The sequence below is a fragment of the Vitis riparia genome, chromosome 19, assembly GCF_004353265.1.
Source record: "Vitis riparia cultivar Riparia Gloire de Montpellier isolate 1030 chromosome 19, EGFV_Vit.rip_1.0, whole genome shotgun sequence".
In the NCBI taxonomy this organism is placed as follows: Eukaryota; Viridiplantae; Streptophyta; class Magnoliopsida; order Vitales; family Vitaceae; genus Vitis; species Vitis riparia.
In genome coordinates this window covers 8,347,251-8,374,088 of record NC_048449.1, presented here as the reverse complement: position 1 = coordinate 8,374,088, position 26,838 = coordinate 8,347,251, and the positions used below count along the sequence as shown (strand labels likewise).

The following is a 26,838-nucleotide window of genomic DNA, read 5'->3' as shown; positions in this document are numbered from 1 at the left end:
CCATATGTATGTAGTTGATTAGCACTCAAAACTGATGTTTTTCCATATATAAAAATAGGCTTTTAAATAACTTTTGAGTGCATATCATTATCTTGTAACTTAAATATTTGCTAAGCCTCAAATTGAGGATCAATCTTTACATCTAGTGAGGAATGCAACGAAAAAGAGGAATTTTTGATACGGAAGAGTGGATTTCAACATCACTTCTAAAAAGTCGTGGTCCAATAGGGTCACACAGGGGATGCATGAGTGTAATTAAAAATTATAATATAAGGATTAAGAATTAATAACTAGATTTAAATAGGGAGTAGAGTTTTTAACCTAATTAAACTAGCAAGTTATCAAGGATTAACAAAATATCCAAATATTTAAAAAAGTAAACAAGCATGCAAAGAACACATTAATTTTTGTGGAAAACTCACACACTTACTATGGAGATATAAAATAATAATAATAATAATAATAAAATCATAAGATTTAAAACCTTTAATCCAAATTCATTATATGAGATCAAGTTACATAGATTTACTTTATTATTTTACCCTTAAGACTTATTTTTCAGTACCTACTACTTGATCCATGTTTGTAATGTAACAATCTCCAATTACTCTAATGAATACTTCTCAGCCTCGTTGAAGGAATGCAAATCTTCCAACAACTCAAGATTCAATCGTTGAATCTTTCTTGAGAGATTGGGAATGATAGAGCAAGTTAGCTAGGTTGAGTCTCTCTAATAATGTCCAAACCCAAAATGGTTGGAAATGGAATAAAATATCTACTTTCTAAAGATTAACTAAAAAAATAATTTTCTTAAAAAAAAAAAAAGAATAACAACTTTCTAAAAATTAATTAAGAAAAGAATTTTCTTAAAAACAAAATATCAACTTTCTTAAAAATAAAATCCCAAAGTTGTCAAAAAAATAATTAAGAGATTTTAGCTCAATTTTAAAACTTCTAATTCAATCATATCTTATTTAAAAAAAAAAAAACAAACAAATAATTGTCCTTTAACAAACCTTTTTAATTTTTTTTTTTTAATATATCAATTTACTTTATCCCCTTTGATTACCTAACTTGTCACAAGTCAAACCTTCTTGGATATACCTGTGGCTTTTCGATTGGATGAACAACAACCTTGGATCTTCAATGGAGAATAAGTCACTATCTAAAAAGATTCTTAGGCCAAAAATAGAATGAAACGAAATTGTCAAAATGCATTGAAGACTCATTGTCCTAACAACTTCAATACAAGAGAGCAGAGTCAATCCAAACTCAATAAGTTTGGGGTGTTATTAGAATATATTTTGATGTCAAGCGATACACAATTTGATGCGAGGACACCATTTTGATACAAGAAATGCATTTCAATATTGATTTCGATGCCACAATAAGGTATTGAAAATCACCAACCTCAACCTCTCAAAGATCCAGTGAGTTTAGGAGTTTATCAAAATGCATTTCAATATGAAAGATTAATTTTGATAAACATTTCAATATAGTAGAGGTATCCAAATTTTCCTACAAAAGCATTCTGAAGATACAAAAAATTTTAGGGTTTATCAAAATGAATATCAATACATGGAGATACAATTTCAATACAAGGTGCAACATTTCAATACATCAAGATACAAAAAGATATATTAAGATACAATTTTGATGTAAGATGCAATATTTCAATACATCATAATACAAAAAGATACATTATGATACATGTCATAATCAACCCAATACCACATTAGAAGCATGCTAGAGGCCTATAAGGTTTAGACATTTATCAAAATGCATTTTGACACCACTACGAAGGTATCAAAATTTTTTTATACAAACTATAATTTCCAGAATTTCACTTTGAGACTTTCCCCATTCGGCTTTTTTGCTTCTCATTGGACATTTTAGCACTTCTATTTTTTTTTTTAGGGTTAGGTTTTTTATAAATACCATAAATTTCTTTATGAACAGAGAGAGCAAATTAAAAAAGAAAGAAAAAAACTTTTGAGTTTGGATACAACTTTATAATCATTTAGTTTTCAATAAAATCTCTCATGATTTAGTTTAATTCAATATATTTACATTAATCTGAGCTAAGCCTTTAATAAATCACAAATGATTAGAGAAAGGGATGATAAGAAAAGGTGGATATCTTTCCAAGGTAGCTAGTTCATCCCTATTAAAGGTAGGGATCAAGGAGGAAAATATCGCGATATGTGGCGATATACGAGAAGATTTGAACCCCAAACCAAAAGGTTTGAGGTTCAACCCACTTACCATCTGGTCAAACTTACCCTTGTTATATAATATGCACTAAACATATATATAGTTAAACTCATTATATAAAGAAAATATTAAAAGAATATTTTAAAGAGCAAATTAATTATAATTATTTTATAATTAAATGCAAAATTTTCTTTTAATTGATTACCAAAAATATAAAAATTATGTAATTTTCTTCATAATGTTTTTAATATCATAATAATTAATTAAATATTAAAAAATTATACATATATCATAATTTAATATTGTTTAATACAATTGAATTAAATGAATCATAATTTTAATATTAATATATATTTTAAAATTAGACATTTTACAATCAAATATCATAATATTATATTAGATGTAATTTAATAATAAATTGACTTAGATCTTAATGGTCTTAATATCAGTGGTCCTATCCCCAAACTCAATTGGCAGCCTTAGAAAGCTACAGAATTTGGACCTTTCATCGAACCATTTCAAAGGGATAGGTAAGCTTGTACAGCTGAAAAGTTTGGACCTCTCGTCAAACCATTTTCATGGATCAATCCCAAGTTCAATTGGCAACCTCAGGCAGCTGCAGAGTTTGGACCTCTCATCTAACAATTTCTCAGGAAAAACCCCACATTCCATTGTCAACCTCACAAAACTTGAAACTATGGACCTTTCATCAAACCATTTCAGTGAATCAATTTCATCTCTGATTCTACCAAACAAGATGATCACTAGTTTGTCTCCAGACAGCGATCTTGTCTGCCTCACTTGATGGTGTAATAAATTATTCTTTGTTTATATTCCCATCATTGAAGGTATTAGATCTTCACGAGAACCGACTCCAAGCTCTGCCTACCCAGCTTCCTTACAAGCCTTCCCCATTTTTGAAGGAGCTAGATCTTAGTGATAACGTGTTGCAGGGCCCTATTCCAAGATGGATTGCTCAACTCACGAGTCTAGAAGTCATTTATCTTTCTTCCAATGACTTCAAAGGTAGCATGGACTTGGACATGTTCTCAAACTTGACCACTCCTCGTTATCTTGATCTATCTGATAATCACTGGTCATTGACTGCTAGTCCTAATTCAACCTTTCCCCAATTTCAGACATTAGTATCATATTCATGCAATATGGTAGAATTCCCAACTTTCCTCCAAAACTTTCAGAATTTGGTTGAGCTGGACCTGTCCAACAACAGAATCAAGGGGTCACATTCCTACTTGGATTTGGATTAGGCCATTGAGATTTCTGAATCTTTCTTTGAACTTCCTTACTGGTATGGATCAGCCTTTTCCAAATGCTTCTACACCTCTATATATATTTGCTTTTTCTGGACCTTCACTCTAACAACATACAAGGTCCTCCAGTTTTTCCCCAAGATGCTCATTTTCTGGATTACTCAAATAATAGTTTCACATCGATCATCCCTGCTGACATTGGTTCATACCTCTACAATGCAGCCTTCTTTACAGTTGCAGGCAATAAGTTCCATGGAGAAATTCCTACATCAATTTGCAGTGAAATTGTACTTGAAGTCCTTGATCTATCCAATAACAATTTGGATGGCACAATACCAAGCTGTCTAGGTAACTTCAGCAGTTCTCTGTCAGTACTAAATCTAGGTGGGAATGGTTTGAAGGGAGCCATGCCTCGGGTTTATGCAGAATCATTAACTATACTTGTGTTCAACGGAAATCAATTAGAAGGAAAGGTGCCGAGCTCTTTGTATGGTTGTCAAAAATTGAAGGTTTTAGACCAGGTTAACAACCAGATAAATGGTATTTTTCCGTTCAGGTTGGAGAATTTACAACAACTGCAAGTTCTCATCCTGCACTCCAATAGGTTCTATGGCCAGATTAAACATCCCCGGATGAGGAATGCCTTTCCAATGTTTCATGTGATTGACCTATCTTCCAATGCCTTCGTAAGCCAGTTGCCCTCTGAGTACTTCCATACTTAGAAAGAAATGATGAAAGAGGAAGATGAAAAATCCGGACCAAATTACCTTGGAGTCAAAAGGGGTTATTATGAGTTTCAGAGCTCAATGAAGATAACAATGAAAGGAGGAGAGTTTCAACTAGAAAGGATTCTAGATGTTTTCACAAGTATTGATCTCTCCAATCATCAATTGGAAGGGAAAATCCCAGAGTCCATAGGAGAGTTTAAGTCATTGCATATCCTGGACTTGTCTGGTAACAACCTTGATGACCCTATACCATCATCACTGGAGAATGCTCACCAGCTTGAGTCATTGGCTCTCTCAAACAACAAGCTATCAGGGGAGATTCCTGTGCAGTTAACAAGTCCAACATTCCATTCCTTCTTGGACTTGGCAGGAAACAACCTCGAAGGAGCCATACCTAACGGAGGTCAATTCAACACATTTCCTCTAAAATCATACGAGGGGAACCCAATGTTATGCGGATTTCCATTATCCAGGAAATGCAGAGTCGATGAGGAAGCAGAGGCATCAACTCATGAACGACTCTTGGACTCTGATCCGAGAATTGAATTTGATTGGAGAGTGGCATGGATGGGATACGGGTGTGGGGTGGTGGCAGGGTTGAGTATTGGCTACATTCTATTCTGGGGGAATGGAATCTTCGCCCAAACCATTCCAATAAACAGGCAGCATCCTCAATCAACAAGGAGGCGAAGGAGGAGGATTTAATGCAAACGTAGTCCTACGATAGCAGATTGTGAGAGAGAATTTTAAATCTAGTGCAAGTCATTAAGAAAATGCCCGTAATCTGTGTCTTTGAAAAAATAAAAATGTTGGTGAGATAGTTTTATCTATATCAAACACCTTTTAATTAGTCAACTTAAATTTAGAAAAATATTTAAAAAAAAATAAAACTTAAAAATGAAAAGAAAAACGGTACAAAATTTAAAATGAAGATGAATGGGTTACCATTAAAAACTTTTCTCTTTGCCCTCTTGTCACAGGCCCAAGCAACTTGTCTCTTTTAGGCTTAGAGATGATCCAAAGATCTGAATCGAGACTCTTCCAATTCTTCTAACTCCATATGCATTGCTTGAGCTTCTCCCAATTCTTTTAGGCCTAGAGATGATGTAAAGATCTCAATCGTTGGCATGCTTGACATCTCATGCATATCAATGCAATCTTTTAAGATGGACGGCTAATATTTATTTCCCATTCAACCTTTGAGGGATAGGGTGTGACAACATCGTATTTTACTACATCTATTTTTGCTACCATCTAGACTATGGTAGGCAACATACAATGTTTGAGCTTTATGGAAAAAAAGTAGTGCTAGATACAATACTCATATTGGAGAATAATTCTTTCCTACTTTAGTTATCAATCGACTGAAATAATAGATTGGTTGCTTCTTTTTTTTTGCCTATATTATCTTGGGCTGAAAACTACCTATGGAACCCTAACTATTATATCATCAATATATATCTCCATTATTTTACCAATTAAATCATGAAAAATTACATTCATAGAATGTTGATATGTAGCTTAGCATTTTTTTAATCCAAATAACATTACAACCTACTCAAAAGTCTTTAGAGCTTTAGGACACTTGAATGTTATTTTGTGAATACCTAGGCACAAGTCACTTAAACTCATAGGATGATCTATAAATACCCTCTTAGGGATCAGGGCTTCAATCTTTTGTCTTTTATCTTCCAAAGAGAAACTCTAACCACTCTTAGGGAGGAAGAATAGTTTATACTTCTCTTGCGTGTTTGGATTCGTGTAAGGAGAGATTAGGTGGAAGAACAGCAAGTAAACGAGATTTATAACTTCTTCAACGACTTTAGTAGATTGGAATTGATCTGGAAACATCCAAATCACAAATATGAGTTACTTTTTCTCTAGATTAATTAATTTTATTGGCTTTTATAGCCATTTTTTTATGCTTTAATCAAATCTAGGGAAGCCTAAGGTTAGAGGCGTGCACCAATTATAAAAACCAAAAGCTTAATTTTTTTATTTTTTTTTATTCATGAAATCTATCTATATATATAAAAATAATAATAAAATAAAAATTAGATAGAATAGCTTCAACCTTGTCAATTAATAATGAGAGAATAAAGTCTGGGTAAATACAATATCTATTACGGGTAGAAAGATAGAGATCAAAACAAATAACTATCTATTCCATCCAGGGCTAGGAAATAAAGTAATTTGACATTGCCAACAATTGGTTTGTACCAATTATCTTTCTGTCATTTCAACTTTGAAGAATTATCTCTATGATTGCTTTGCCTTAAAAGATCTTGGTCCACTTAAATATTTTCTTAGACTTGAAGTTTCATGCTCCCGACATGGTATTTATTTTTCCCAACAAATATATGCACTTGATATTTTAGAGGATACTAGCTTCCTTGGTTCTCGGCCTACCAAGACACCTACAGAACCCAACCTCTCGCTTACTTCAATTGATGGAGACCTTTTACCTAATCTTCTTTGGACAATTGTGTTTTGGACCTAGTTGGACCCAAAAATTAAGCTTTAATCCATATAAGTTTACCATTTAAGCCCAAGACCCAAAGAAAGTGTGAAAATTGAGAAAAATGATATGAATATTTTATCTTTCCAAAATGACCTTTATTAACTATGAAAAAAAAGAGTACGAAAACATTATTTAAATTTTAGTCCTTTTGTAAACCTCAATAAAATTTAATTTAATTTAGTGATTTAGAAAAAAATACACCATTTAAAAAAATACACCATTTAAAAAAATAATAAAAGTAAATTATTATTATTATTATTATTTAAAAATCAAACATCTTGAAAAATGTATATTTTTAAAATTGTGTATGTAAAAAATAACTAAAAATATGTCAAAATTATTTTTTAAATGATATTTAAAAAAATATAGTTTTCTAAAAATAATAAATTTTCAAAATAATTATTAAAAAAATTAAGATAAAAAAGTTTATCAAACATTGTGGTAGAAATTACTTAAAATAGTTTTGAATGGTATATTGGTCTCTTCACATTTTATATCCTTCTCATCAATTATATAACTTTTATGAGTCAAATCTTAATTTTTGGGTTCAGTTGGGTTCAAAACACAATTGTCTCATCTTCTTTTATATCATGGGCTTATTAGATGCCTCATCTATCTCACTATTAGTTGTCCAAGCACTATTTTCTTAGTTCAAATTCTTAATCAATTCATGGCTAATCCTAAACAACCATATCTTGGATGTTGCTCGTCGCTTGTTTTGACACATTGAACAATCACTCAGTCGAGATCGACATTCTTTTTTCTCCATCTAGTACACTTCAACTTAATGTGTTTTGTGACTTTGATTGGGTGACTTGTCTAGAAACCCGTCGTTCCATTACCAAGTATTATATATTGTTGGGTTCTTCTCCTATATCTTGGAAATCCAAGAAGCAACATAGAATTTCTTGCTTTTCCACTGAAGCTAAATATCGTGTAATGGCTATAACTTCTTGTGAAATTCAATGGCTCCTTTCCAACATGTTTTGTGATAAGAGTTGTTCTCCATATTGCTACAAATCTAGTATTTCATGAATGCACCAAGCTAGTATTGTCATAGGATTCATGAAAAAATTCGAGCTAGTTTAGTTTGTACTACATATGTTTATACTAAGAAACAATTGGATGATATCTTTACCAAGGCTTTGGAAGCTACTGTTTTTTTCTCCTCCCTTAATTCGCAAGTTGAGTCTTCATAACCTCCATATTCCAACTTGAGGGGGAGAATTAGGCATCCTTTATTAGTGCTTTATGTATTGATAGAACAATAGGATAATACATAACTTTTGCCCATTACAGTTCCAAAAGTTTCACTTATGCCTTTGATAAGTTAGCACTAGCTAGATGATTAAAGAGTGACTGACCTTGAGGTTAGTCTACTAGTCACTCTTTATTGATATATGCATTTTCTACTACCACAATTATAGTATACTTAACTTGTATGATATGTGATCCATGCTAAATGAACCCTCCTTAGACTATTCCTTAAGAAATGATACTAAATTGATGACTGAAATATCAGTCAAACTTACACAATTCCTTAAGAAACGGTATTAAATTGATGATTGAAATATAAGTCAAACTCTATCCGCACCATTGGTTTAAAACTAGATACAAATCCTTCCTCTAATTCATTGACTTAAATTAACTCAAAGAACAAGGACTTGCACTAGGATTCCCCTTCACAATTGTAATTAACCTATTATAACTTACTCCTACTAGGACACAATTTAAGAATATATATGTGTGTGTGTGTGTGTTTATGTGTACCGTTACATTAAGTAGGATAATTTGTTGATGAGACTATCTCCATAGAGTGTCCTTTCTATCTTAGGTCCAAGATTAGCGTCACTACCAAGTGTTAGCATATTAAGGAAAGTTTTGTTCCATTCTCTTTCTGTACTAAAATTCCAACTTCAAACTAGTAGTCAGTTGCAAAGCTAAAATAACAAAAAGCTAAATGAGATTCCCTTCATTCTACTAAAATTTCAACTTCAAAGTAGCTGCTAGTTGAAGCCAAGGTTTGAAAAATCAGATTTTTTTTCGCCGAAATATAGGTGAAAAATCGATTATCGGTGTGGTCAAAATGAAATCAACCATTGATAATCGATCAATCAAATAATCGCAGAAATGTCAAAAAAATTGCCAATATATCGGTGAAATTTCGGTTTTGGAGCAAAAAATTGGTGAAAAATTAGGATGTGGGAGTGACACACGCATGGCAGAGGGCAATCTGAAAAAATCGTCGTTTTTTCTAAAGTTTTTTTTTTTTTTAATCCTATTTTATTTTTAAATTAATCATTTTTAATTTATCTTTGATTTTAAATTTATATTATCCATTTATTTTTAACTACTTTTCATATTTATCTCATTAATCATATTTTAAAAAATTACTATCACTTTACTCTTAATTTTTTTTCTTTTTAATTTTATTTAATTTTAAATGTTTTTATTTTAAAATATTAAAAATATAATTTTCCTCAAAAATTGCTACAATATAAAAAAATTAATGAAGTCCTAATCTTCTATAAATTAAAATTAATTTGATAAGATAAATTATTAATAAAATATTTTATATAAATAAATTTAATTTTTATTTAAAATATAATAAAACATATTTTAATAAAAGTATTTTTAAAATTTTAAAATAAATGAATATAAATATATCAAAGGAATTTTTAAGCTATTTTTTTTTTATAAAAAATTGATAAATATTATCTTTAATCATAGTTATGTCAATTACACTTACAAAATAACTTTAACATGTGTATTCTTACTTATTTTATCATTTTTTTTTTTTTTTTTTGTGTTTTTTAAAGCATTCCCATGAATTTTGAATAATTTTTGTCCATAGATAATTTTTATCAAAATATCCATCGATATTTCTTATATATTCGTAAAATCCAAGTACCGATATATCCATGTTTATCGATATTTCAAATCTTGGTTGTAGCCTAGAATTCTCTCTTAACAAAAATTTCAACTTGAAACTAGATATTAGTTGCAAGGCTACAATAAATAGAAAGCTAAATGAGATTACCTTTGTTGAAGAGTTTAAATTCTTAAGTTAAAACAAATATTTAAATCAAAAGTTTTATACAAATAAATATGATATTCATAGTAAAAATAAAAAATAAAAATTCCAGTAAATTCTCTCAAATGTTCATATAATAAATAGAATAACATACACCCAATATTTGAAGATGTTTAAAAATATATTTTTCTTAAATTTTACAACAATACAGGAGTTTTAATAATAGACGATTGAGATGTGATGATTTTATCATTCTCCTAATCTTGATGTCAAATGTTATATAAATTTATAAGATTGAGCATGCCTAGATATGGTGGACTCAAATTTTATGCAACACCACCCCTCCATGGATAATCAACCATGGTTTTAAAATTTGACCGGATCGGTTGGTCCGATCGTTCGCTGGTCATGGTTCCAGGCCGATCTAGTCAATTGGCTCGGAAATAGGTTGAATCGGAATTGGACTGGTTGAACCAATGGTCTGACCAACGAACCAGACGGTTTAATTAATTTATTTTATTTTTAATATTTACAATATCAAAACGACGCCGTTTTGGAGGATATAAAATGTAACACCCCAAAATTTAATATAGGGGCAAACTAGTAATTTATAAAGTAATTAAGTAATTAATTAAATTCATTAAAGGTGAAAAAGTCATTTTACAATTAAAAATCCTAGGTATAAATTGGACTTTTCCTTTTGTCTTCTTCATTCAGAAAACTCTATCAACCAGGAGTAGAGAATTGGAGATCATAGGGCTCAAGGGTTAAAGATTCAGAGTTGAAGTTCAGGTTTTTTTTCCAGGTAAGATTCTAACTCTAAATTAATATATTATATTCGTTAGTTAGTTCTGAACACGCTAGTTATTCTTTCAAAAAAAATAATTTAGATTAGGGTTAGTTTATTTTTTTAATTCGTTTTAATATCAAAATATTGGAAATTTAGGATTATTGGTGGTTTTATTGTTAGAAATTGGGAAATCTTAGGTTTAAAAAAAAATGATTCTCTAGAAGATTTCGATTTAGGATAGAGTTAACTTATTTAAAACTTTTAGGTCAAAATATTGAAATTAGAAATATAGATTATTCTATTGATGAAAATAGGGAAATTCAAAATTTCTTAGATGAATAGATCTAAGTAATGAATTTTTTAAAATAATAATAATAATAAATGAGTAAATAAATATATTGTTATATGTGGCTAAAGGGATTAGAAAATACTAGGAAAAAAAAAAAAGAACGCGTGTGCACTAGAGGAAGTCTACGGATGGTGTGTATATATATATATATATATATATATATATATATATATATATATATATTATTATTATTATTATGTTGGCAATAATGGAGAATTGTTGGGGATACACTTTATGTTTAGTGAAAAAAAAAACTGAAAGTGAGATAATAGAAGTTATCAATATTATTATACTAATGACGGGTGTAAGTTAATAAGTAGTATAAAATTTAATTAGTAGAATAAATTGTAGTTTAATTAAATTATGTTGTGTCCTAAGAAATAAATTGAAAATAAAATTTAAGTTTTATATGAATTAGAAATTTATTAATTTTTCTAAAATAGGAATAGATTAAATTATCTTTCATACTTAAAAACTTTATTTTAATACCTAAAATTTTAGAATTGTTAAACCTATAATTTTAGATAAATAGTAATGGTTATTTCTCTTATACTTTGTTAGGTGAAGAGTAGATTTTTCAGAATTATTTTTCTTCTAAGTTTTTGAGGACTTCTTTTGAGGTAAAGGAAATTAATACAGATTTGGCAAAAAAAAATAATTATATATATATGTTGTTTAAAATGTGTAATTGTTAATTTTGCTTTTAAGCATGGATCAAATATATTTTGTATGGAAAAATGTGTTATAACTTTTGTTTATATCGAAATACTTGGGAATTTTCTGCATTTGTAAGTTGGAATAAATAAAATAAAGAATTTGACTCTGGTTTGTTTAGCCCTTGTCAACGGGATATAATAGTTGACATTTACATTTTCGTGCTGGGAAATGTAATTAATTTGAACCCCACCTTCTAGGGGTTTGGTTAAAGGTTACTAGTACTAGTAGTGTTTGGTTCCGTCCACCTTAAAATGAACATTTGAGGCTAGCCACCTATTTGTAAAGTCCCACTTAAATGGGCACTATTTGTTATTTGATAACCAGAGTGAAAACAATTGAAATGTATTTGATTTGAAATTGATATGAAATGATTTTGATATATAGGAAAATGTTTGGTTAAACACCTTAAAATGTATTAACATATTTGTACTCAAACGTTCTTATAAAATGATTTTACACTAAATCTCCTATTTGTAAGCATGTTGAAACTATTTGATCCATGAAACTGTATTAATATTCCTTATTGGGCTTTGAGTTCATTCCCCTTTGTTGATTACTTTTCAGGTACCCTTAGTTCGGGTGAGGAGTGATGGCTAGGTTGGGAAATGGTCATCATTAGGACTTTGCTTAGGATGTTATTTTCAGACATTGTTAGCTTATAAGTTTATGTTCATTTGGATTATTTGGTTTTTGGAAGCTATTTAGATATTGAACTTTTAAATTTTTTTATGATAGTTTGAAGTTGAGATTTAGAGATTATGAAAATTTTGTTAGCACTTGAATTATTTGAGTTTGCAATTTATTTGAATAATGGATTTTGGTTGATGTGCTTAGTTTTAAAGTTAAGTTTTGAATATTTTAGAATTTTGTTCTGCTACTCTGAATAGGTATTTGGTAATTGGTAACTTTTAGTTACAAGATAATTTTTTGGGTAAGGTTACATTTTAACCCTTCAGGTTTGAGGTGTGAAATGACCGTCACGCCCTTGGAGTGGGTCTTGGGGCGTGACAGTGTGGTATCAGAGCACCAGGTTGTGATCTTGATGAGAACTTGTTTAGTTTACCTTTGGGAATAGATGAGTGACGCATTAGTTTAAGTTTCAACTTCATCTAGTCCGATTCCTTTTATTCCTTAAATTTTTAATTTGCTTATTTGGCTTCTTAGTGACTAATTTAGTTATACATGTTGCTTTATAGGACACCATGCCACCAAGGAGACCTGCATCTTCCCAAAACTGTCAGCCTAATGATGATATACCTCCTCCACTTGAGGCTTTGCCCACTATGAGTATTGAAGGTATTTATAGATATTTAGGGACTTTAGCTGGCTTGGTTGAGCGTCAAGCTAGAACTATTGGAAGTAATGGTCAAGGACAATCATCATCTACTAGGGATAGCTCCTTTGATGACTTTAAGAAGTTGGGTCTCCCTTACTTTTCTAGTACTTCAGATCCAACAGAGGTAGAGACTTAGATTATGAAGATAGAAAAATTCTTTGATGTCATTGATTGTTCTGATGAGCAAAAGTCTCTTATGCAGCATTTATGTTAAACAAAGAGACAGACCATTGGTGGCGTATGACTAAGAGGCTTTTGAAGGATTAGGGGCCTATTATTTGGAGTCAATTTAGAAAGGCTTTTTATAAGAAGTACTTTCCTGACAGTGTTCGACGACAAAAGGTGGGAGAGTTTGTTCGTTTGGAATAGGGAAATTTGATTGTGGCCTAGTATGAGGCTAAGTTTACTAAACTATCACGTTTTTCCCCACAGTTGATTGCTATAGAGGAGAAAAAAACATTAAAGTTTCAGGATGGACTGAAGCCTTATCTGAGGAATAAGATATCAATTATGAAGCTTAGTGTTTATTCAACTTTAGGGTGCATGTGTGTTCTCTAAGATTGATCTTCGGTTTGGTTATCATTAGTTAAAGGTTATAAGTGAAGATGTATCTAAGACTGCTTTTCGAACTAGATATGGGTATTATGAGTTTTTGCTTATACCTTTTGGTTTAACTAATGCACCTATTGCTTTTATGGACTTAATGAATAGAGTATTCAAACCCTATCTAGATCAGTTTGTGGTGGTTTTTATAGATGATATTTTGGTGTGCTCAAAGAGTAGGGAGGAGCATGAGCACCATTTGAGTATTGTATTGCAGACTCTCAGAGATAAGCAATTGTATGTTAAACTAAATAAGTGTGAGTTCTAGTTAGACAAAGAGTCTTTCCTTGGGCATGTGGTGACCAAGGATGGCATCTCTATTGACCTTAGAAAGGTAGATGTTGTGTCAAATTGGAGGAGACATAATACTGTGATCGAGATTCGAAGTTTCTTAGGACTGGCTAGTTATTATAAGCAGTTTATTGAGGGGTTCTCTAAGATCGCCCTACCTCTGACCAGGTTGACTTAGAAAGGGGTTAAGTTTGAGTCGTCTAATGATTGTGAACGTAGTTTCCAAGAGTTAAAGAATATTTAATGACAACTCCTATTTTGACTATCCCTTCAGGCTTAGGAGAGTTTGTGGTGTATAGTGATATCTCTCATTAGAGTTTGGGTTATGTTCTTATGCAACATGGGAAATTTGTAGTTTATGCTTCTAGACAGTTGAAGTCTTATGAACGAAATTATCCTACTCATGATTTGGAGTTAGCTGTAGTGGTTTTTGCACTTAAGATTTGGAGACATTTTCTTTTTGGTGAAACTTGTGAGATATTCACAGATCATAAGAGTTTGAAGTATTTATTTTCCCAAAAGGAATTGAACATGAGACAGAGAAGGTGGATTGAGCTACTTAAAGACTATGACTGCATTATTCAGTATCACCCAGGGAAGGCGAATGTTGTGGCTGACGCCTTAAGCAAGAAATCTGTTGGTTCCTTAGCAGCTATTAGAGGTTGTCAGGGGCAATTATTGGAAGATTTGAGGAGTTTACAAGTCCATATAAGAGCTTTGGACTCTAGAGCTCTTGTGACGAACTTTAGAGTGCAACCAGACTTGGTTGGGAAAATTAAGACCCTACAAAAGAATGATATGCAATTAGTGTAGTTTATGGAGGAAGTTAAGAGGGGTAGTAAGTCTGACTTTGTCTGATCAGATGATGGGATTTTGAGATTTGGAACTAGACTTTGTGTCCCAAATGATGGAGATTTAAGGAGGGAGCTATTGGAAGAATCTCATTGTTCTAAGTTTGCGATCCACCCAGGAGGGACGAAGATGTATAGAGATTTGAAGCAAAATTATTAGTGGCCAAGTATGAAGCGGGATATTACAAGATTTGTGACTCAGTGTTTGGTGTGCCAACAGGTGAAAGCTGAGCATCAACGACCAGTAGGATCATTACAACCACTTTCTATTCCTGAATGGAAATGGGAACATATTGCCATGGACTTTGTAACAAGGTTGCCAAGAACCTTAGGGGGTAATAATGCTATTTGGGTAATTGTGGATCGATTGACAAAGTTTGCTCATTTTCTGCCTATGAAAGTAAATTTTTCTATGGATCGTTTGACTTCTCTTTATATTAAGGAGATTGTGAGAATGCATGGTATACCTGTTTCTATAGTACTTGACAAAGATCCTCATTTCACTTCTAGATTTTGGCATAGTTTACAGAAAACATTAGGTACTAAGTTGAGTTTTAGTAATACTTTTCATCCGTAGATTGATGGTCAATCAAATAGGATAATTCAAGTCTTGGAAGATTTGTTGAGAGCTTGTGCTTTGGACTCAAAAGGTAATTGGGATGATTATTTGTCCCTAGTGGAGTTTGCCTATAATAATAGCTTTCAAGCTAGCATTGGGATGACACCTTTTGAGGCTTTATATGGAAGGAGATGTTGATCTCCTGTTTGTTGGGATGATGTCGGAAAGAAGAAACTTTTGGGGCCTGAACTTATGCAGTTGACTGTTGAAAAGATCTCTTTAATTAAAGAAATATTGAAAATAGTACAAAGTAGATAAAAGAGTTATGCTGATAATCGCATACGAGATTTGGAGTTTGAGGTGGGTGATCATGTTTTCTTGAAAGTTTCACCTATGAAGTCTATAATGAGATTTGGAAGAAAAGGGAAATACGGTCCTCGTTTTGTGAGACCATTTGAGGTATTAGAAAGAGTAGGCACTTTGGCTTATAAAGTGGCCTTGCCCCAAAGTCTATCTAAGATTCATAATGTATTCCATGTTTCGACTTTGAGGAAATATATTTATGATCCCTCTCATGTTGTGGAGTTGGAGCCTATTCAAATTTCTGAGGACTTGACCTATGAAGAGGTGTCCGTTCAGATTGCGGATGTGATGGACAAGGTACTATGTCATGTTGTTGTCAAGTTAGTAAAAATCCAATGGAGCAATCACAGTATTCGAGAAGCCACTTAGGTATTAGAAGAGGAGATAAGAGAAAAGCACCCACATCTTTTTCAAGACCCAAGTATGTCAAGTTTAGAGGACTAAACTTTTTTAAGGAGGGGAGGATGTAACACCCCAAAATTTAATCTAGGGGCAAACTAGTAATTTATAAAGTAATTAAGTAATTAATTAAATTCATTAAAGTGAAAGGGTACTTTTACAATTAAAAACCCTAGGTATAAATAGGACTTTTTCTCTTGTCTTCTTCATTCAGAAAACCCTATCAACCAGAAGTAGAGAGTTGGAGATCATAAGGCTCAAGGGTTAGAGATTCAGAGTTGAAGTTCAGGTTTTTTTTCCAGATAAGATTCTAACCCTAAATTAATATATTATATTCGTTAGTTAGTTTTGAACACGCTAGTTATTTTTTGAATTTTTTTTAATTTAGATTAGGGTTAGTTTATTTTTTTAATTCGTTTTAATATCAAAATATTGGAAATTTAGGATTATTGTTAGAAATTGGGAAATCTTAAGTTTAAAAAAAAATGATTATCTGGAAGATTTCGATTTAGGCTAGGGTTGACCTATTTAAAACTTTTAGGTAAAATATTGAAATTAGGAATATAAATTGTTCTATTGATGAAAATAAGGAAATTCAAAATTTCTTAGATGAATATATCTAAGTAATGATTTTTTAAAAAAATATGAAAATAAATGAGCAAATAAATATATTGTTATATGTGGCTTAAGGGATTAGAAAATATTAGGGCAAAAAAAAAAAAAAAAGAACGCGTGTGCACTAGAGGAAGGTTTTTTTTAAAAAAAAAAAAGAAAGAAAGAAAGAAAGAAGAATGTGTGCTTGTGGAAGATGGAGAATGATGAAAAGAAAAAAAATATATAGTAATATTAATAATAAAGGAAGATGTGTACGGATACTGTTTGGTGGTTAATATATATATATATATATTATGTTAGCAATAATGGAGAATTGTTGGGGATACAGTTTATGTTTAGTAAAAAAAAAAAACTGAAAGTGAGAGAATAGAAGTTATTAATATTATCATACTAATGATGAGTGTAAGTTAATAAGTAGCATAAAATTTAATTAGTAGAATAAATTGTAGTTTAATCAAATTATGTTGTGTCCTAAGAAATAAATTAAAAATAAAATTTAAGTTTTATATGAATTAGAAATTTATTAATTTCTAAAATAGGAATAGATTAAATTATCTTTCATAATTAAAAACATTAATTTGAATACCTAAAATTTTAGGATTGTCAAACCTACAATTTTAGATAAATAGTAACGGTTATTTCTCCTATCCTTTATTAGGTGAAGAGCAGATTTTCCAGAATTATTTTTCTTCCAAGTTTTTGAGGACTTCTTTTGAGGTAAGGGAAATTAATACAAATTTTGCAAAAGAAAATAATTATATATATATACATGTTATTTGAAATGTGTAATTGTTAATTTTGCTTTTAAGCATGAATCAAATATATTTTTGTATGGAAAAATGTGTTACAACATTTATTTTGTTTATATTGAAATACTTGGAGATTTTCTGCATTTGTAAGTTGGAATAAATAAAATAAAGAATTTGACTCTGGTTTGTTTAGTCATTGTCAACGGGATATAATAGTTGACCTTTACATTTTCGTGGTGGGAAATGTAATTGGTTTGAACTCCACCCTCTAGGGGTTTGGTTAGAGGTTACTAGTACTAGTAGTGTTTGGTTCCTTCCACCTTAAAAGGAACATTTGAGGCTAGCCACCTATTTGTAAAGTCCCACTTAAATGGGCACTATTTGTTATTTGATAACCAGAGTGAAAACAATTGAAATGTATTTGATTTGAAATGGATATAAAATGATTTTGATATATAGGAAAATGTTTGGTTAAACAACTTAAAATGTATTAGCATATCTGTACTCAAACGTTCTTATGAAAATGATTTTACACTAAATCTCCTATTTGTAAGCATGATTGAAACTATTTGATCCATGAAACTATATTAATATTCCTTATTGGGCTTTGAGCTCATTCCCCTTTATTGATTACTTTTCAGGTACCCTTAGTTCAGGCGAGGAGTGATAGCTAGGTCGGCGAATGATCATCATTAGGATTTTGCTTAGGATGTTATTTTTGGACATTGTTAGCTTATAAGTTTATGTTCATTCGGATTATTTGGTTTTTGGAAGCTATTTAGATATTGAACTTTTAAATTTTTTTTATGATAGTTTGAAGTTGAGATTTGGAGATTATGAAAATTTTGTTAGAACTTGAATTGTTTGAGTTTGCAATCTATTTGGGTAATGGATTTTGGTTGATGGATGCTTAGTTTTAAAGTTAAGTTTTGAAGATTTTAGAATTTTGTTCCGCTACTCTGAACAAGTATTTGGTAATTGGTAACTTCCAATTACAAGATAATTGTTTGGGTCAAGTTACACTTTAACCCTCCGGGTTTGAGGTGTGAAATGACCGTCACGCCCTTAGAGTGGGTCTTGGGGCATGGCATAAAAACACCTTAACCCTTCCTTCTCCATCTGAACCGAAGGTAAAGAAGCTACCGCCCCCCAACACGTTGTGACACCTACGCCAGCTCCCACCAGTGGTTTCCCTGGTCGTACATCGCCTGCCCGCCCTCTCGGTCGCCCCAACGCAAAACCCGTTGCAACCATCCCCCCGATCAAAGTGCCCATCCGAAAAACCCGATTGTGTGCGCCTTCCGACTCTGCCCAGTAGTTGCAAGTTGATATTTTCAAAATTATTTTTTATGTTTTATATTTAATAATTTTTATGTGTTTTTTTATTATGATATTATGTTTAATATTCAATTTTTATAAATTTTTCTTTTTTTTTTTATTTATTAGTCTTCACGGCAACGGTGCTATGGAGATTGGGAGCTCAAATTGATAAAGTAAAAAATGCATTTTATATGGATTTACATGGATGGTATGAGATATGATTTAATACCTTTTATATGGATTTACATGGATGGTATGAGATATGATTTGATGGTAAAATTAAAAACATTACAATTTTAAATAAATTTCTGATTTTAAATTAAGTTTTTTTTTAAAAAAAATAAATTTTAAAATTTTAAATTTTAAATTAAAATCATGATTTTAATTTAAATTTATAATTTGAAACTAATTTTATGATTTTTAAATAAAATTTTAATTTTTAAATAATATATAAATTATTATTTTTATTTTTATAATTATTTTAAATTTTAATCATTTATAAATTGTATATTTATGACGTCACCGATTCGATCGCGGTTCAACCGTCGGTCCGACCAATAAACCGTGAACCAGTAATTTTTCCGGTTCAATAACCGATCTGATTCTGAAAACATTATAATTAACCATAAATCTAATTTTTAATCTTTACCCTTACTATCTTAATCATATCATCACTTCCTTATTTAAAAATTTCCCCTTGAAGTTCTTCTCCAACATTTCATATCTTCAATTCCTTTTGTAAATCACTAAAAGTGAACCCACTTTTAACTTTTAGAAACTTACACAATACATAAATCAAAAGAAAATAATTCCACAATAATTATTCAGTAGTCAAACACGTGGCTAGAAAATCAGTGGCATCATAAATAGGGAATTGGTTATATGTCATTGTTGCATATAAAGTCATGTGAGTGGCCCTAATTTTCAAGGCTTTGTGGTCCTGTGAATCCCGACCCTCCTGTGGTCCGCCAAAGTGGGACAGATGGTGGAGCAGAAAGTATTTTGTCTTTCATGGATATCCACATGCTCTACCCCAAAAAGATAAATATATACATATATAAAACCAATATTTTGGAATCTCCACATTTTGTGTAGCCTATTTTTAAGGTTATTTTTTGACCAGTTGTTTAGAAGCAAAACACAAGATGACAAGATGAACTGCCAATTATGACTCCTACTATAATTTTGACTTTTAATAAATATAGTCATTGTGATGATGAAAGGACGATTCAATTCATTTTCTACTTAAAAAGAAAAGAAATTTCATAATTGAATTTAAATTTAAATAAATAATGATAATTATAATTAAAGTGCTAAATAACTTCTTTTTTTTTATCATGGCTGTTTGAAATTTGCCTCCAAGAAATATTATAAAAAATAAGATAGTAGAAGAGAATTTATCAAATATTTATAACCTTGAGGGTAGTTTAATTGGTCCCGATCTTAGGTTTGTTTTCCGTCACCAATTCAAGTTCTTTTAAAGCCACTGGAAATTTACCAGATCATTAATTTTAGGCCCATAAGCTGGTCCAAACATCCATGATTATAAAATAAAAAAAAAAAAAAAATTCTAAATATTTATGATACCAGTAAGTAGTTGGTTAGAATGAAATCTAAATGTGTTTGGGTTTTGGAAATAAAAATTCTACTGAAAGGATAATCAATTAAAAAAAAAAAAAAAAAAGAAACAATAAAATTGTCTCGATCTCCTTAAAGTTCTCTCTCTTCATGCCTGCCACGCTTCCTCACTATCTCCGTCAACTGAAGCTTGGCTGCCAAGTTTATCCCGCGCCGAAGGAAATATCCTTTGACTGACTTACTTTGTGGAATACACTCTTAAAACCGGGGACATACCGTCTTATTTTTCGTATATAAAGCACCAGAAATCATCCCTTTCGATTCATAAGCACACCTCAAAAAATGATGGGATTCGAAGCCATGGTTACGTATCCAGGTACCGGTTTTCTGCTAAACCCCGTCTTTTTACGTGCATTTCTGCCTCATTGCATCTAGTTTTGTTGCTTCTCCTATTTGTATCATGGTGTGGAAGAGAATCAAGGGGGGTGCTCCTGAAAATTGTAAGAGGACTAGGTTTTGTACTATAAGCAAACGTTTGCTTGCTGTCAGGGTCTGTCGCTGTTGAATTTGTTGTTGTGTTTTTTGAACTACTTTTATTGGTATAGAAATGGCTGGTCTGATGAAAGGCTGGTGACCCTTTTGGATTTAGTGCTCAGAACACTTGCCTGGGAGCAGTTTGTGTATATTTGCACACTCAATTCATTGGTTCTGTTGAACCAAAGTTCCCATTTTTGTTAAGAGTTTGGTGGGGATTTTACTTCTCCATCTCATGTTATTGCCTTGTTCTAGATATTGTCAAGAAACACCAGTCCCTACGAATTCAATATTTGGTGCCCGATATTGTCTACGTCATAACTGGTCTGTTCTTGTGCTATTCGGGGTTTTTGGGAAAGAATCAAGGCGAGGAATCGATTCTTAGGGAACCCCTTTTGAATGGTAGTACCAGTATAAGTAGAGTGGAGTCTAATAAATCCAAGGGGGAAGCAACTGTGACCCCCTTTTCAAAAGCTGGCTTTTTTAGCCTTCTTACTTTCTCTTGGATCGGTCCCTTGATTGCTGAGGGTAACAAGAAAACATTAGACCTTGAGGATGTTCCTCAACTTGATACCAGCAACAGCGTTGTGGGGGTCTTTCCAGCATTTAGTAATAAGCTCCAGTGTGATAGTGGTGGAAGTAGTGGAGTGACCACGCTTAAGCTGGTGAAAGCATTGATCTTTGCGTGCTGGGCAGAAATCCTATTGACGGCTTTCTTGGTACTTGTAAACACATTAGCATCTTATGTTGGGCCCTATCTTATTGATACCTTCGTTCAATATCTCAATGGGCGGAGGGAATTCAAAAATGAAGGTTATCTTTTGGCTATGGCTTTTTTTGTTGCGAAGCTTGTTGAGTGCCTTACAGTGAGGCACTGGTTCTTTAGATTGCAGCAGGTTGGAATTAGGATCAGAGCAGTACTGATCACAATGATCTACAACAAGGGTTTGACTCTTTCCTGCCAGTCAAAGCAGGGTCATTCTACTGGGGAGATCATTAATTTTATGTCTGTTGATGCGGAGAGAATTGGGGATTTCAGTTGGTTTATGCATGATCCATGGATGCTGATTGTGCAAGTTACTTTAGCCTTGCTAATCTTGTATAAAAACCTGGGCCTTGCTTCAGTTGCAGCTTTCTTTGCAACTGTAATTGTTATGTTGACAAATGTTCCACTGGGGAAATGGCAAGAGAAGTTTCAGGACAAGTTGATGGAATCAAAAGATAAAAGGATGAAGGCAACATCCGAAATCTTAAGAAACATGAGGATTCTCAAGCTTCAGGGATGGGAGATGAAGTTTTTGTCTAAAATTGTAGACCTTCGGAAGAATGAGACAGGGTGGTTGAAAAAATATCTTTACACTTCAGCCGTGACCACTTTTGTTTTCTGGGGAGCCCCAACATTTGTGTCTGTGGCCACCTTTGGAACTTGCATGCTTCTAGGGATCCCGCTTGAATCAGGGAAGATCTTATCTTCACTTGCAACATTCAGGATACTTCAAGAACCCATCTACGGTCTTCCTGACCTAATCTCAATGATAGCTCAGACTAAAGTTTCCCTTGACAGAATTGCATCCTTTCTTCGTCTGGATGACCTGCCGAGTGATGTTATCGAGAGGCTTCCAAAAGGTAGTTCTGATACAGCAATTGAGATAGTGGATGGGAATTTCTCTTGGGATTTATCTTCCCCTAATCCAACACTGAAGGATATTAATTTGCGGGTGTACCGTGGCATGAGGGTTGCTGTTTGTGGTACTGTAGGCTCAGGCAAGTCAAGCTTACTATCTTGTATGTTGGGAGAAGTGCCTAAGATATCTGGTATCCTTCAGCTGTGTGGAACAAAGGCCTATGTTGCTCAGTCTCCTTGGATACAGAGTGGCAAGATAGAAGAGAACATCTTGTTTGGTAAGGAGATGGACAGAGAAAGGTATGAAAGGTCCTTGATGCATGTTCCTTAAAGAAGGACCTGGAGGTTCTCTCATTTGGTGATCAGACAGTAATAGGTGAGCGGGGAATCAATATGAGTGGTGGCCAGAAGCAAAGAATACAGATTGCACGTGCGCTCTACCAAAATGCTGATATTTATCTGTTTGATGATCCCTTCAGTGCCGTGGATGCTCATACAGGAACCCATCTCTTTAAGGTAATTTTTTCTCTTATAAAAGCCTGAGTTTGATCTATATATATATATATATATATATATGAAGTAAAACAACATATTATCTATACAATGCCATTGCATTAAGTAGAAAATGAGCTATCCTTGTATGTTTTAATATGCACTGCTATGGGCTATATAAGATTTGGTTCTTGGTCTGGCTGAGGTAATTAGGGACCCTGGCTATGCCATTGCCCTTTGTTTTGTTTCCTTTCCTTTTATTATATATAATAAATGAAAAAAAAAAAAAAATCTTTCATTGATCTATTTGTAAGTAATCTCATATAACAGGAATGTTTGCTGGGTCTCTTGGGTTCGAAAACAGTGATTTATGTTACACATCAAGTAGAGTTCTTACCTGCAGCTGATCTCATACTGGGAGTAATTCAATGTTTTTTCTTCCTTGCCTTTGTTTTCATTAGATAAACTTAAGAAATGTAGCATACCTGCAGGTCATGAAAGATGAAGGTTACACAAGCAGGAAAGTACAATGAAATTCTCAACTCTGGAACTGATTTATGGAACTTGTTGGTGCACATAAGAAAGCTTTGTCAGCACTCAATTCTGTAGAGCAGGGTCACTTTCAGAAAAATTAAGTATCCATGAGGATAGTGATAATATTGGTGTACTTCTGAAGTAGTTGAAAAAGAAGAAAACAGAGGTGGCCAAAATGGTAAAGCAGAGGAGATAGATGGGCCAAAAGGTCAGCTTGTTCAAGAAGAGGAGAGAGAGAAGGTAAAGTTGGGCTATGGGTTTATTGGAAATACATCAGGACAGCATATGGAGGAGCTCTTGTGCCCTTTATATTGTTGTCACAGATTCTCTTTCAGCTGCTTCAGATTGGAAGCAATTATTGGATGGCTTGGGCAAGTCCCGTGTCAGATGATGTGAAACCTGCAGTTATAGGTTCTACTCTCATAATTGTTTATGTAGCTTGGCTGTTGGAAGTTCTTTTTGCGTCCTTTCCAGAGCCATGCTCTTGTAACAGCTGGTTACAAGACAGCTACAATACTCTTCAATAAAATGCATTTGTGCGTCTTCCGTGCCCCAATGTCATTCTTTGATGCCACCCAAGTGGGCGAATTCTAAACAGAGTAAGTGAAAATATGAATATATATCTATTCTGCCTTGCATTTTCCCCATTTACCAAAGTTAGTGTTAGAATATCACTTAATTGATCCTTCCTTTTTTACAGGCTTCTACAGACCAAAGTACGATCGATACAACCATGCCAATGCAAGTTGGGCATTTGCCTTCCAATTGATTCAGCTCCTGGGAATTATTGCAGTTATGTCACAGGTTGCTTGGCAGGTTTTCATTGTCTTTATTCCTGTGATTGCAACCTGCATCTGGTATCAGTAACCATTGTGAACTTATTAGGACCTCTTCTGTTAGTTAATGCCAACACATGGCTTGTCACATGACATCTCATGCTCTGTAGTTGAGATCACCTTATGTTTCTCATATTACATTATTTATTTTCTTTGCTTACATATGCCATGTACTCTTCCACATTAGATTATCAATCATATGTCCGTGAAAATGCCAGTAGGCTCAAAACCATTTTGGGTATAAACTAAGCTTTACTCCAAAATGTTGCTTAGAAAAAAAATTGGAGTAGTGCATTGCTTACTGAGAAATTTGATTCGTTTTAAACCAACTGCATTAAAATGGAATCCTAATTCAGGATAACTCTTACAATTCATGGCATGTCATGTTCCTTCTGATCCAGCTGAGCTGGGGCTCAGTCACAAGCATTGCATATTAAGGAGGTGCAAATATGAATTGCCATGCCAATTAATATGGCGTCAGAATGAAAGTTTCTTTAGTGTGATATGGTGGTTTGAGTGCCAATTCACTTTCAGATATAGAGTAATGAAATTGGCTGCAAGATAGACTGCAGGTTTTGCTGTTTAGATGCAATGTTTAACTAAGTATTTCTATTTTTATCATTTTCCAAAACCATTTTTCTCCTTTTTTTCAATACCCCTTGAAGCTAGATTTATATCATATATGAGCGAAAAGTTTCTTACAACATTATAATTATGCAGGCAATATTACATACCTTCCAGCACGAGAACTGTCAAGATTGGCCGGAGTATGCATAAGCTCCAGTATATTCAACATTTTTCCTGAACTATAGCAGGATCTATGACCATCAGAAGCTTTGACAAGAATCTAGATTCAGGATACAAACATGAAATTGTAGAGTATATACGGCCCAAGTTCAACATGCCGGTGCAATGGAATGCTGTGCTCCGCTTGGATAGCTATCTTCTGCTACATTGCCTTCTTGTTTCTTTAATCTTGTCCAGAGGAGTAATTGATCCTGGTATATTCACTGATTATCCATTTCACTCGCAATAGCAAATGGCATAGGAGAATACTAACACTCTTTCCACTTCATTAAAGGTATGCGGCCTAGCAGTGACATATGGACTTAATTTTGAACATATACAAGCTCGGGTAATGTGGAATCTTTGCATATGGAGAATAATTATATCAGTGAAGAATACTTCAATACACTTCCATTCCAAGCGAGCCTCCTTTGTCATAGAAGAAAACAGGCTAGCATGTTCTTGGCCTTCACATGGAGAAGTGATATTCAGGATTTGCAGGTAATTCTATTATATATGCTAGAGGGTATTCATGGCTCCTCTGGTCAGAGAATTCCATATGTTTGATGACGGTGAGTGTGGATGTAGGTCCTATGCCCCACACATGCCACTGTATTGAGAGGTCTCACATCACTTTCCTGGGAGGAATGAAGACTGGCATTGTAGGCGAACTGGCAGTGGTAAATCAACCCTCATACAGACCCTCTTCGAATTGTTGAACCTGCCAACTGTCAGATTATAGATGTACCAACATCTCTTCATGATCTACATGATTTCGGTCAGACTAAGCATTATCCCTCAGGATCCAACCATGTTGAAGGGACTGTACGGAGCAACCTTGACCACTTGAGAGTACTCAGAGAACAATTGGGAGTAGTTTTGTTTATTCTATTGATTACTAAGTATGGTAGACATGTAGTTTCCTCTACTATGTTTTCTTAATACAGTAGAAATATGTTTCCTTTGCTGCATTTCTATTACTGTAGAAATGCCAATGTTGTTAACTAACTTATTGGTTCAGGCTCTGGATAAGTGCCAGCTTGGAGATGAAGTCAGGAAGAAAGAAGGAAAGCTAGATTCTGCAGGTTATTTCCCGCCATGCTAACGTAAAATCTAATAGTAACCTCATATAAGACTCCTAATGTGGCATGCATTTGGCAGTTTATTGAGAATGGAGAGAATTGGAGCATGGTCAGAGGCAACTGTTGTCTTGGCCGAGTTCTACTGAAGAAAAGCAAGGTCTTAGTGCTTGATGAAGCTACGTGCATCATGTTATCAGCCACGGATAATCTGATTCAGCAAACCCTTAGACAACACTTGTCGATTCCACAGTCATAACCATTGCACATCGAATTACTTCTGTTCTGATAGTGACAAGTTCTACTTCTGGATCATGGTTAGTACTATCAACATGAACTAATGCACTCTTAACTTCATCTGCATTCTTCTTGATTATTTCCCTGGAAATGTCGATGCAGGCTATTGAGGAAACGATACCCCACCAGATTGCTAGAGAACAAGTCTCGTCTTTGCAAAGCTTGTAGCAGAGTACACTGTGAGGTCACATTCTAATCTTGAAAATGCGGGTGATATCTGAACCAGCAAGCACGCCTGTTGCACCGGTCAAAAACTTCAACTTAAAATCTTGCTTGACAATGACGACACTAAAATGTATTATAATCCCAAATGCAGTAAGTGATTAGCACTCAAACTGATGTTTTTCCATAATATAAAAATAGGCTTT

The 26,838-nt window shown here is 33.1% G+C and overlaps 2 protein-coding genes and 1 pseudogene across 2 annotated transcripts; all 3 read left to right on the top strand.

Annotated features, from left to right (window-relative positions):
- Nucleotides 1–2,911: 2,911 nt before the first annotated feature.
- On the top strand, nucleotides 2,912–4,207 carry LOC117908137 (receptor-like protein 7). The gene is made up of 3 exons (XM_034821803.1): nucleotides 2,912–3,004; nucleotides 3,063–3,310; nucleotides 3,535–4,207. Exons 1-3 carry the CDS (start codon nucleotides 2,912–2,914, stop codon nucleotides 4,205–4,207), a joined length of 1,014 nt encoding a protein of 337 aa, XP_034677694.1.
- Nucleotides 4,208–4,303: 96 nt separating this feature from the next.
- On the top strand, nucleotides 4,304–4,918 carry LOC117908136 (receptor-like protein 9DC3). Its single transcript, XM_034821802.1, has one exon. It carries the CDS (start codon nucleotides 4,304–4,306, stop codon nucleotides 4,916–4,918), a length of 615 nt encoding a protein of 204 aa, XP_034677693.1.
- Nucleotides 4,919–20,512: 15,594 nt separating this feature from the next.
- On the top strand, nucleotides 20,513–26,718 carry LOC117908856 (annotated as a pseudogene).
- Nucleotides 26,719–26,838: the final 120 nt, after the last annotated feature.